Below are 13,499 nucleotides of genomic sequence, written 5' to 3'. Positions count from 1 at the left end.
GCGATTGCATTTCCTGTAATGAGTATAGCGGCTTGCTTCAAGTAGAATGAACATAACAGTTTGTCTTTGGTATAAATGATTAATAGTGACAGATATGAAGCAGCATCACTCCCAGCCAAATCATTTGCATTCTGGCTATGCATTGGCTTTAATTATTCATGTTCAAAGTCAAGTATATTTACAGATATGACTGTACCCTCCATATGATGAATTAGTTTGTCCTAATTTATATTGATTTTGACGTGATTCTGCCTATGTCTACAATTACAGGTCTTACATTTTCAGTTTTTGCTTATACATACCATGACCAGCTATTAGTATTTAATGCACATGGAATCATCAAGGGTATGGGTCTCTCTCACATTCATGTACATCTTTAAATTTGCGTGCCTCATCTGCAGGTCTTTCTTTTTCTGTTTTCCTCCAGCGGCAGACTCTTCTCTCCCGTTCTGATGTTTTCTTTCCCTCTTCTCTTTTCCTTGCTCCTAGATAGGGAGGAGCTATGATGCATGTTATCAGAACACCAGGGCTGTTTGATGCCCTATTAAAAACACAGAGCAAACACAGAAAACAAACAGCGTCCATTCCAGTGTGTTTTCATTTAATTTCCTATGTCGAATCTGAGCCAACCCATTGCTTCAGATGGAAACAAATAAGGCAAAAATAAAACTGGCTGCATGGTGCACTCAAGTAGCTTATTGAGGGAGGCAGTTCTTTGATAGAATATATTTCAGTTCAGTATTTCAGACTGGATATTTCAAGAGTAAATAGATTCAAAGGAGGGATCATTATGACTGGGCCTGTGTCCAATTCAATAATGAATAGCCAATAAAAAATAATGGGAATACTTTTTGTATTTGAGGCACCTCTGAAACCAATCTCTTTTCTGTGCCATTTCCTGTCAGGCAAAGATTTTTATGTTCTAAATAAAAGATATTTGAAATGTGTTGTGTATTCTACAATATCCTGACTTAACAGATGTCCAGTGTGTTACCCACATCCAAGTTTATGGTTAGCCAAGAGATCGTTTGCACTATTTGCAAATTACATAATGTAAAATGAATATGAAAGCATGACCTTGTGTACTGAAATCTACTTACTTATAAAGATACACAATGCATTAGCTTGCATTAGCTAGTAGTAGGGATGTATTGGTATCAAATGTTTATTAGAGCTGAGATATAGAAAAAAAAAAAAATTGATAAAACCTAACAAATTGAACAGTGAGTTATGTATTGCAGGTTTGGTGGACACATCTACATATCTAGACTGATTGACAGTTGACTACAAATTTTTAAAAATTTGTCTGTGTCTATTAGATTTTATGTGCAGTGCACCCTGTCGTAACTAGCCTGTGGGCCGTGACAAAAAAATAAATAAACGAAATAGTTTGGAATGTGAGGTGTATGCGTTGGTAGCATCAGCGGTATAAATGTGAATGTGTGTGTGAACAATGTAGTGAGAGGTGTTGTAAGGTGTAGAAATAAACCAAAGGCCAAACAAAACAGAATGGGGTTGCGGGCATGGCCGAGCGAGAGCCATGCTGAAGGCAGGGCCTTAGGGGAGAACTAGGCCCAGGTGCACCAGATCTGAGTGGGCCTCGCAATCAGGCTCCTCTGACACCAACAAAAGGAAGAAAACACACACACTTGCGCCCACACAGACAGGCTGGTGAGCGGTCTGGTTATGGTTTATGCATAAAAGCTTTAACACCTGGCCAAACGTTAGAAAACGTGATGAATTTCGGGATGCCAAACGCTGAAATGATTTCAGACAGCACCTTGACAACAGCTTTAGTTGTTATTGACCGCAGTGGATAAGCAGCTGGATATCTTGTAACCTCCATAAGAAGATATTTACAGCCAGATTTAGAGCCACACAGTCTACAATAAGATGTTCAAGTGGTTCACTTACAGCGGGAACAGGCTGCAGTAGAGCTGGCTTAATGCTCTGATTCGGCTTTCCAGTAAACTGACACATGTGACAGGTTTTAATGCACAAGGAAACATCTCTTTTTTTGCTGAGGGCTGGGTCTTTTCATGTCCTGTGGCGCACTGGGTCCAGGTGCTCCAGAGCTGACTGGGCTTCACATGCACACACACACACACTCACACACTGGCAGGGCATGTGCCATCACAATACACACTGATTTTCTTTTAGGTGCTGTTAAAGAATCACTGTTAAAGAATCGAAAAGTCAAATGGGTATATTTTGCCAACACAGGCATGTGTAGCACACCTGTGAGGAAGAACATAGTCTGCGCAACCTTGAGGCAGAAAGTTTCCTTTTTTCCAGTTACTGTATGTAAAATGCATGCTCACTCTCTCACTGAATATTACAAAACTAGCAGCAGACTAACTAGCTAATGTAAGCCTAGCAAGTAATGGCAAGAGTACCTATAGAGCTCAAAGCTAGACAGTCATGGAGGATGGTTGCTGCTCTGCCTCCCTTATGGCTAATTAAAACAAAACTGCAAAAGAAGGTAGGAGTTCTGCGGTGTGCTCACGGTGCCCCCTGAAAATAATAATGACGCTAACAGATATTCTTGGCAGTGTTACCATTCAAATGTTTCACCACGGTATATAGTAAACCCAATGTATTGGCACGTCTGTACTTGGTAGCTCCTTTTTATATTTATGCTGGAGTGGACAGCAAACTGGAGGAGGATAACATGATACATCCATCTCTCTGAAGACACTCTGGGCCAAACTGCAACACTGCAGTGGAAAGTGATATAAAATCACAAATACACTGCCTGCACCAGGAGATTAAGACATTTCATCTCTCAGGAAGAGCCAAAAGTAGATAGCAGCACACTAGTGCACATAAGCAAACAAGCTCAAGAAATAGCAGCTCCACACGAATACAACAAAATACATGAAAAAATGCACATCTGAGGGTAGTTTATATTTAAGGGCTGCCAGCTCTCATGTTTTTGGCATGAGTCAGAGGCTTTCAGGCTTTCTCAGAGTCTGTAATGCCATGTTGCAAACAAATATCACGACAAAAAAAACCTTAGTACACAACCAAGATGTGGCACTTTCTATCACACTAAATATTTGCAGAGCAAGAGAGAAAAAAAGCCACTTTCACAATGCAAATCTAAAAACAACAATCTAAAGACACTCAAAGCATGTGTTCACAGACATCCTCTATTATACAGCACTTTAATCAAGAAACTGCACAGAGAAAAAGAAAATTCAAACTTAAAGTCTGACAAAATATAGAAACGAGATCAGCATCATCTGTTCTGTTTCTCCTTCATCAGATTCCATATGAAGACAAGCGTTCCTCTCCAGTCTGCTTTTGTCCATGGAGAAAACTAACCTTGTGACTTATGCAAAACAAAAATTTTGCTAATGACAGTTGGCAAAATTCAAGCATACTAAATTAAGAAATGCTTAGAAGTAGATTAATTAGAGACATTACACTTCATATATAGAAGATAAATAACACCTTTAAATCTTCATATATAAAGTTATGTTCTTTTGAATATTACCAAGGCTTCATCTTTTTTTTTTCCTTTTCTGAAGTTCCAAACATTGAAAGAAGTTCCTGGAAAAACCTATCACTGTACAGGAAATTATTCAGGCTGCACATAATATGCAGCACTAAGTATCCATTTCTTTCCCAGACTTTAGTGATTAAATCTCTTTTATTCTAATTATATCTACTTATAGATATATATATATATATATATATATATATATATATATAATATGGCAATTGATATGTTGGTTTTGACCCAACAATTAATCATGCAAGTGTGTCTCTGATTCAGTAAATGTTTTTACAGGCAAGTGAGCCCACAGGTTGATGATAACGACCGGTTTACACCAAGACACACACACTCACATATCTATATATACAGTAGATATATATATATATATATATATATATATATATATATATTATATATATATATATATATATATATCCTATTACAGCGCAACTCATAGCTACAGTCAATCAGCTTAGATGAGTTGTTATGTCCTTGTCAAAGTTTTGATTCGTTCCTATATTTGTTTGTTTAAATGGAATTACTCTATTCCCATCCTCATTCTTCAGTATAGCTTAAGGGCATCAGTTCTAGTCACGTTACCATGTTGAGACGATTGTCCCCTTTCCCCTCTCCAATTAATGCTTATCATTGAGCAACTTGCAATCTCAGGTTGTGCAATGTCCCTCCAGAAAGTACAAAATATCATGTTATGCTGATGACTTATTGGTATACATTTCAAACCCCTCCAAAGCGCTTTAACCTCACAAAGAGTGCATAATTTAAATTCTGCAGTTTCACAGCATTGATTCAGTTTCCTTCATTTAACAGTTTAACAGCATTTCAGATAACTTGGTGTTAACTATTAACAAAGATGTCACTGACTTATACAGCCCTGAATTGTGAAAGGTAGATGAAACACTACATCTATGTTGGGTTACTTTGCATGCAGAAAGTTGAGTATTTATTAAAACACAACTATTGAATTATTTTTAAAGAAATGTAAAACAGTTCTTGCCTGCCATACCAGAAAGGCCAATCACAACTGAGAAGCTATTGTTGTTACATGCAGTCCTTGAAATTAACAAGACAACAATCTACAGGCTGCACTGAATTGATTTCCAGCCATTCAGTTACCACTGAAAATGCAGACCTCAAAAGCCTTAATATTTGGGAAAAGGTGTGGGAATATGGGATCATGAAAATCATATCACACCGTCACTTTATCCCATCAGTATGAAGGCAGAGTTATCAGGATCCATCTCTGTGCTTCCATTGTCCTCTATAGGTGATCTGTTCTGGGCTCATTTTGGGTATAGCTTGGGGGCTTGCTGGCCTGCTGAGAATGCAATGTCATCCATCATAGTTAATGCTTAGGTTCATTAACATGTCAAGCTAACCTTGACTAGCTCTCCTCTCTCAAAAATCAGGATTCAGAATTAACCTCCTATACTCAGAAAAGAAGTTCCAGGACTGTCAAGATGACAAGAGAAGATGCCTTAGGGGAAATAAAGAGACAAGATAAGAATAGCAAATAATGTCTTCCACTCGTGTGAAATAACCCAACTCCTCCTTCTTGAAGGGAAGAAATCATCCTATTCACTATCTAGACTAGATGTTTTTTTATATATACATTAATGCCACAATTTAACAAAGCACTGTATTTCATTGATTTTTAACATTTTAATATGTTTTTATACCTTGAAGCCATTTGGTTAAGTCAACTTGCACACACTTTATCTTACTTGACATAGGTACATTACAGTAATCTACCCCAGTTAACTTCATTAAAGGTTTATTTTTGTCAGTTACTGTATGCTACTGTACCATTGAGTGGTATAACAGTGGAAAGGGTCAAATGTTTTTCAACATTTTATTCAAGTGCATTTACACAAAATTAAAACACAGTTCAACAATGCATTTTTACAGAGATGAATGAAAACCAAAGGTCTTCTGGGAAAAAAAATGAACAAAAACCATGGTATGCTGTGGAAGATTTGCCAGCATTGGTGCTTTCCATCTGACCACTGTTAATGCCTCTATCCATTTTTTTTCCTTCTCTCTTTGTAGGTCTGTGATGCAGTGGCTCAACAGGGTTCAGTCCTTCCTCTACTGCAATGAGAATGGGTTCTGGGGAACCTTCCTGGAGAGCCAAAGGACATGCGTGTGCCACACAGGTGTCACCCTGTGCCAACGACCCATCCCTTGTGTCATAGGTGGCAACAACAGCTGTGCCATGTGCAGCCTCGCCAACATCTCACAATGCGGCTCCTGCAACAAGGGCTACAAGTTGTACCGTGGTCGCTGTGAGCCCCAGAATGTGGACTCAGAACGTAGTGAGCAGTTCATCAGCTTTGAAACTGATCTGGACTTTCAGGACCTGGAACTCAAATACCTGTTACAGAAAATGGATTCCCGACTGTACATTCATACTACTTTCATCAGTAATGAGATCCGCCTAGAGACATTCTTTGACCCTCGATGGCGTAAGCGCATGTCCCTGACTCTCAAAAGTAACAAAAACCGGATGGACTACCTTCACATGATTATCGGTCTATCAATGAAGATCTGCCAGATGCGAAACAGCAGTATCGACCCCATGTTTTTTGTTTACGTCAACCCATTCAGTGGTAGTCACTCAGAAGGTTGGAGCATGCCCTTTGGTGAACATGGTTACCCACGCTGGGAAAAAGTACGACTGCAGAACTCCCAGTGCTTCAACTGGACTCTCCTGCTTGGCAACCGGTGGAAGACCTTCTTCGAGACCGTGCACATCTACCTGCGTAGCCGTGCTAAGATCCCGACCGGCCTACGCAATGACACAGGACAGGGCCCAGTGGACCTTGCAGACCCTAACAAGCGCCAGATCTATATAAAAATATCTGATATCCAAGTGTTCGGCTACAGCCTGCGCTTTAATGCCGACCTGCTCCGTAGTGCTGTGCAGCAGGTTAACCAGTCGTACACTCAAGGAACTCAGTTCTACTCATCCTCATCTGTTATGCTCCTGCTACTGGACATTAGGGATCGGATTAACCGCCTAGCCCCTCCATCTGCACCTGGCAAACCCCAGCTGGACCTCTTCTCTTGTATGCTAAAGCATAGGCTCAAGCTCAACAACAGCGAAATGATTCGAGTTAATCATGCCTTGGACATGTACAGCACAGAGATACTAAAACAATCAGATCACCTGACTGCTAAACTCTGCTGAACATAATAACATTAAAACAAGAGAGCAAACTAAACACAAACAACCCAACAAATGAACTATAAGGGGATATTAATCTTAATTTTGTTTTCTCTTTTTCATTTTTGGACCTTTTCTGCCTTTTGATGTAATATTAACTTTGTAAGCAGAATTCTTAAAGAGAAAAAGGAAAAAGGCAGTGATGAAAAGCATTTCAGGCGGATAACGAAGATTAATGGAACCACTATAAGGACTGTATCATATTTGTCCCAGCATGTCTGTCATTCCCTTAAAGAACTTAAAAGAGAGAGAAAGAAAAAAAAAAGAAATATTAAATCTATGTACTGGTGAAAAAGAGGCCTTGATTTTACTCTGAGGGATCAAAGGTTATATCTGAAACTGCCATTCTTTACTGAGAAAAAAACATTTTTAAAGGAATAATGACATAACACAAGGGCAGACCAGATATCCTTTTATTTCAGCTAATGTGCAAAATATTTCAGACATAATGGACAGTTTAATATTAAAGATGTTTATACATTGTAAGGATTAAATAGCCCTAGAGAATAAGTAGTCAACACATTACTTATAGACTCTTTATTACATTTCAAACCCACAGTGAATCTGCATTGCTCTTTGTGAGTTATGAGGCACTCTGTCATTGTTCTGACACATAAGGCACACAGCAGGGCAGTAATGGATAGTCATGTCAAATAACAAAAGCCAGCTGTTTATATATACATATATATGTGAGTGAATGTGTGTGTATGTGAGTGTGCAAGTGTGCACATACCTTTTTTTGGCTTGATGCTTATTGCTGTTCGTTAATTGAATGTGTCATTTGAGATTGACTCCAGTCTAAGCTGAATCTTGCATTTGGAGCGCTTCTTCCCGTGTTTGAAATTCAAGCTGTGTTTTTCACAAGGCAGTACCTCCTGGTGCGTGAGTGCAATATTGTGGTCTGAAGATTTAACAATCAATGCTATTTTGTACAGCTTTGCAAAATGTACATGTTGTGACTGCTGATTTGTGGAGCTTTTCAGCACCAAGAGCAAAATGTAAACATTCATCGTTCGGGCACATTTGCAAGACAACTTAAAGCCATACACTTCCCTGAGGTAGACATAAGTAAGACATAAAGTTCATCCCTGTTTCACTTAGAACTTACTTCATAACATGGAAAAGAATTGTCCCATTTGTGTGTTTTTTTGTTTTATTCTCTCAGTTGATTTCAGATAAGAACACAGCAAAAAGGCAGATGACAAGAGAGGGCATATTTATGTTGGATACGAATTGTGTTGAAAGCCATTGAATTTCGATGTTGTGTCACAGGAAAAAAAAAAAAAAAAGAAGAAGAAGAAATGGTTATATTAAAGCTTAAAATACCTTTTTGGCAGTGAGTAATCTGTAAGCTTTTATGCCCACATGTAAAAATGTCTGTTTTTCTTTCCAGATATGAAATTTTAACTTTTTGTTTGCATGTTGCTGGAAACACCAACAGAGCTGCAACTTGTTTAAGACCCTCAATCATCAAAGTTAAATATGAAACACTACCTACAGTGTCTATTTTTGGTCACTCTTTATTTGGGTAATCCGATGCTGAAACATTGATATTACCGATGACTTTTTGTAGGTCCAGTCCATTACTTGCATGTTCATTAACAAGAAAGGCAAGGTCCCCCATGTTGTACAACTTAACTGTCTCAGCCATACATGGGTTTAAAAAAGAAAAAAAAAGAAGAAAAAAAGAGGCGACTTAATATTTTCCGCCATGTCACTCAAACACCATCCCAGTGTAAAAGCTGCCAGCCCGGTTGCAAGCTTTTAGAATGACATCTAAAAACTCATACTTTTCCAGTTTTTCTTCTTGTTTTCTTTGTGTCTGTTGGTCTCTCGATGTTGCTATAGTTCGGTTGCTTTGGTATTGTTTGTTTAATTTTTGTGTACTTTTAAGTAATTGCTGTCTTACATTGTGATAAGATTACTTGCAGGGTTAGCTGTAAACAGAGATATGTAATATATCTCAGGATAACAATTGTGGGCTGTGACATAAATGTGTGTGTTTGTGGGAGGGGGGGCAACAACGAAACTGGAAACCAGCTTTGGAATTCCTCAAAGGATTCAACACCTCTTGAATACAGTGGCCAAAGTTGGGGCAACAATTGAAACAACAAATTGCAGCAGCTCTGGAACAAAACTTTAGGGACATACAGTGGCTTAGTTAAGTATTCAGACCCCTTCACTTTTTGCACACTTTATTGTGTCATAGATTTAATTTTAAATGGATAAAATTGCCATTTCTGCTGATCAGTCTACACTCAATAACCCAAAGTCAAAATATGCTTTTACACATTTTTGTGAATCGATTTAAAGCTAAAAACAGAAATCTCTCACTTATAAAGTATTGAGACTTTTTGCTGTGGAACAGCAAATCATCAGGTGCATCTTGTTCACTATGCTTGAGATGTGTTTAGGACTTGATTGGAGTCCACCTGTGGCAAATTGAGTTGGAAATAGTTAAGAAAGCCACACACAGGGTCCCACAATTCGCACTGCGTGTCAGGACACAAACCATGAACTCCAAGGAATTCTCAGTAGATCTTCTTGATAAAACAGTGGTGAGGCAAGTTCTGAGCGTTCCCAGGAGCACAGTGGCCTCAGTAATTGTGAAATGGAAGAGGATTGGAACCACCAGGACTCTTCCTAGAGTTGCTCCCCCAGCTAAACTGAATAACAGGGCAAGAAGGACCTTGGTCAAGGGAGGTGACCAAGAACCCAAAGGTCACTCTAACAGAGCATCTCCTCTGTAGAACCTGCCTGAAGGATGTCCAACTCACAATCAGGCCTTTATTGTAGAGTTGCTACATGGAAGCTTCTTTGAGTAAAAGGCATATGACACCCTATGTGATGAAACAAAAGTTTTTGGTCTGAAATCCAAGCACCATGTCTGGTGAAGACCAGGCACTGCTCATCATCTGGCTCATACCATCCTCCAGACAGTGGCAGGGACAGGGAAGCCAGGTCAGAAGGATGAATACAGCCAAATACAGTGAGGTCCTTGAAGAAAATGTGGTGTAGTGTACAGGTGAGGTGACAGTTCAGCTGTCAGCACAACTAAGCATACAGCCAAGACAACACTGGAGTGGCTTCAGGACAATTCTCTGACTGTCAGTGAGAGGCCAAACCAAAGCCCCAGACTTAAGCTTCATAGAAAATCTGTTTGGAGACCTGAAGATGGCAGTTCAGACGCGTCCCATCCAGTCTGATGGCACTTAAGAGGATCTGCCGGGAAGAATGGGATAAACTGCTCAAATCTAGGTGTGCAAAGCTTGTAGAGACTGGAAGCTGTTAATTGCTACCACAGGGGCTTCCACAAAGTACAGAATCATGGGTCTGAATACTTTTGTAAAGAACCGACTTACAAACAGACAGATTTTTGTGATTATGGGTTATTGAGTGTAGATCGATGAGTGAAATTGCAATTTTATCCATTTAGCGTTAAATCTGCAGTATAATAAAGAGTAGAAAAAATTCACTACATCCGCAATCACAACTTTAATAGTTGTCTCTCGATGTGCATTCTGGACATGGTGTAGGCAAACGGAATCATGTCTGGCTTTGTGTGACAATGATTGTCCTTATAGTTTATTTTACTGTTGTCAGTCTTTTAACACTTGAGAGGTGCTTTATAAATAACAACTTAGTCACTTATTTATTATGTAACAATAATGTATCACTCCAAAATCTAATGGATTTCAGGTGATTCAATTGTCTTGATTTCCATTGTATGTTAGTGCATATGTGGTGGCCAGTTTAGGATGACTAAGGCTCAGCTTGTCAGGCTCAGCTCTATGTTATTAAATTGATCTCACCGTACACAGTTTTCATCAGTCTTTATCTTTGTCAGATTAATAGCTCAATACCTCTGAAGCTGCTTTTCAAAGAGTGAGCAGTCATCACTGGTATGATATTGTGTGCGAAAGGATGACAGCGCTGGCCTGAAGTAAACAGCAGCAGCGAGGAAAGAGGGGCGCCCGGACGGGTGGATTGAATTTGAATGTACTGTATCGTGACTAGTGCATCTGTTGGGGTGTAGAAGGCAGCTGTGGCCGCAGAGTCGCATCCTGCTGCTGCCGAGGCAAACGCCAACTTCTCTAGAGGGCAGCCGTTTCAAAGATCTGTGGTATTGATGAAGTTTGTCAGGCTCAGTTTTGAGCTTATTTGCTTGCTCATGCTAATATTGTAGTGCTTTTACAGTTTTGCAGATATGTTAGCATCCATTGCTAACATTTGCATGCCATGACAGTATCTCATAATGGATTTGCTTAAGCTGATGTAGAGCTAATTCTGACATACTGGTGCTAAACCTAGATGGCCACAATCCTGTAATCAATAGAGATGCAGTAAATACGAGAATTGATTGTTCAGCATCAACATTGGAGTATCCAAATGAATTGTTACCTTATTAGTATTATTAGTATTATTAGTATTATTATTTTCATTATTAATATTATTATTATTAAGTGCCTGTTATCTATCCCTTTAACATGTTTAGAGCTGGAGAAAACATTTAGATGTTACACAGAAGAGTGACACTGAATTCGCTTCAGAATTGAAGACCATACATGATCAAAAACACACTTTTCATCTCCTCCTGAGGACTAAGCTTCAAGGAGGTTTGTGCATGTGGGGAATGCAACCACCAGACAGAGACAAAGGATGACTTGAAGTTATGGTGGCTATTTTTTTGTCCCCTGTTGTACAATATATCTGTAAATATTAACTCTGTTACAGTAACAATGCTCTGCTACAGTAACGATATTATAAAAATATAACAGTATTGAAAGGGAATACAAAGACTACTTCAAAAAAAAGCCCTCTATTTGAGTACACTAGCACAAAGTACAGGGCACCCATGTCTTATGTATCTAATTAGATTCATGACAATTTATGACTGTTTTTATATTGTCAAAACATACTGTACATTACAATTTAGTTTTGAGCCACTTGCAAGGTCCATAAAACAAGCACATTTACTCGTATGGCATTATGCTACCACAGTGTTGCTTACATGTATCCATTACTATGTCTGAAGATTTTTACACCTAATACCTTGCCTATGTACTTTTTTGCTGTTCTGTTGGGATCATTATATCAGCTTATTTCAAATGAATGTTTCATATTATAATCTATTTCTCATTAAAAGGCTATATTTAATAAGAAGAGCAAGGCTTGTTTGTACCATTTCCCTTTTATAGGAACTACAAGAGTATGTAGCACACAACAAAGCAGTACATACTCTGTGTAGACAAATCCTAAGAGCGAACTAATTTTAGTGTCCTGGTCAATGTATGACAAAATACCTTCTCTTAACGAGAGTCTGTGGTTCTACAGGAGATTCTCACCATGAGCATTATCCTGTCTCTGATGTTTGCTGATAACAAAGATTTCTTCCTCTGGCCAACCAGTTCTTTTTGTGACTTCACATTTTATTGTTTGCTGCCTGCAAGGAAAGAACTAATGCTCGGGCTCAAGGATTCAAACCAAGTAAGTCAGGGGCATTTATCACCACCAGATTTGGTATCATACAGACCTAATAGTTCTGTCCATCCTTTCATCCACTTCATCATTTCCTGTTTTTGTCTTTGTACTCAAGTGGCTAAAAGCAGCGCTGGCCACCAGCATCAGAGCAGAAGTCCAATGTGTATACATCCAAACTATGGGCCCATGGTGAAATGTGAGCGATTTGTAAGCCATTTCCTGACACTTGCAACACCATGGGCTGTGTGGATGGAATTCAGAACACTGAGCTGTTGTTGCATTATTTTTGGTGGCCATTTTATGAAAAATAAATACACATGACATATATTGTACAAACAAAGATCCAGTGGTACATACATTTTAAGTGTTGATGGCATCATTAAAAACATCTAAGTTCTTTTAATGGAAGTGTCATTGTTGAAACCACATCAACACAATACTTACGTGTTAATACTGGGTGTGTTTAGACCAGGCATGTCCAAAGTCTGGCCCGGGGGCCAATTGTGGCCCGTGTTCAAATTTTCACCGGCCCGCAGCCTCTGTCATAAAATCAATAATATGCGGCCCGCCAGCACTGTTGACCACAGTATAAGATACACGCGTACAAAAAAAGCTATTTTACATTTCACCAGAAGATAGTAGACCTGTGGCCGCACTCTCGCCGCCGTGACCCTTGTGTGATCCTTTCAGCCCATTTCTGACATGGCGACTGTAACTAAAAAAAGAAAAGTTGACAGCGAGGGCCGCCGCTTCCAGGACAAGTGGAAATCGGAGTATTATTCTACTGAATTACGAAGCAGTCGGCACCAACAGCTCCCTCTTGTCAACTTCTACCAGCTGGATGAAAGCAGGTTCCAAGAGATTCAAACATTTGCTAAGAAAATGCTGAGCTTGTTTGGCTCGACATACTTGTGCGAGAAGACATTCTCGGTTATGAACATTAACAAGAGCCGCGTGAGGACGAGACTAAGTGACTCTCACCTGCGTGACGTCTTGCGCATCAAAACCACTGTTTTTGAGCCAGACCTGGACTAGGCCTACATACTGCAGTGGAGATCTCAGTATCACCCTTCACATTAGTGCAGGCAAGATATGTGTTTAGTCCTCTGAGGTGAATAAATTCTAAAATCTCAGTGAATTGATTTTTTTGTGATGATCAAGACCACAGTTTTGAATATGCACGTACCACTGTTTTAAATTTAGAAGTTTACAGTGAGCATTTAATAGTGAACAATATGTAATGTTTCAAATGAACCTAGATAAGTTTCATCT

The 13,499-nt window shown here is 39.2% G+C and overlaps 1 protein-coding gene across 2 annotated transcripts in view; it reads left to right on the top strand.

The window, feature by feature from the left end:
- brinp1 (bone morphogenetic protein/retinoic acid inducible neural-specific 1) overlaps window positions 1–11,911 on the top strand; it is a 110,764-nt gene extending 98,853 nt beyond the window's left edge. For both annotated transcript variants that reach the window (XM_056403128.1, XM_056403129.1), the window contains exon 8: window positions 5,570–11,911. In XM_056403128.1, coding sequence (XP_056259103.1) covers window positions 5,570–6,710 — 1,141 coding nt within the window. In that variant the 3' untranslated portion in view covers window positions 6,711–11,911. The remainder of the gene's footprint in view (window positions 1–5,569) is intronic.
- The last annotated feature ends 1,588 nt before the right edge of the window (window positions 11,912–13,499 follow it).

This window comes from Seriola aureovittata, chromosome 18 (assembly GCF_021018895.1).
Source record: "Seriola aureovittata isolate HTS-2021-v1 ecotype China chromosome 18, ASM2101889v1, whole genome shotgun sequence".
In the NCBI taxonomy this organism is placed as follows: domain Eukaryota; kingdom Metazoa; phylum Chordata; class Actinopteri; order Carangiformes; family Carangidae; genus Seriola; species Seriola aureovittata.
This window is presented reverse-complemented; position numbering and strand designations above follow the sequence as displayed.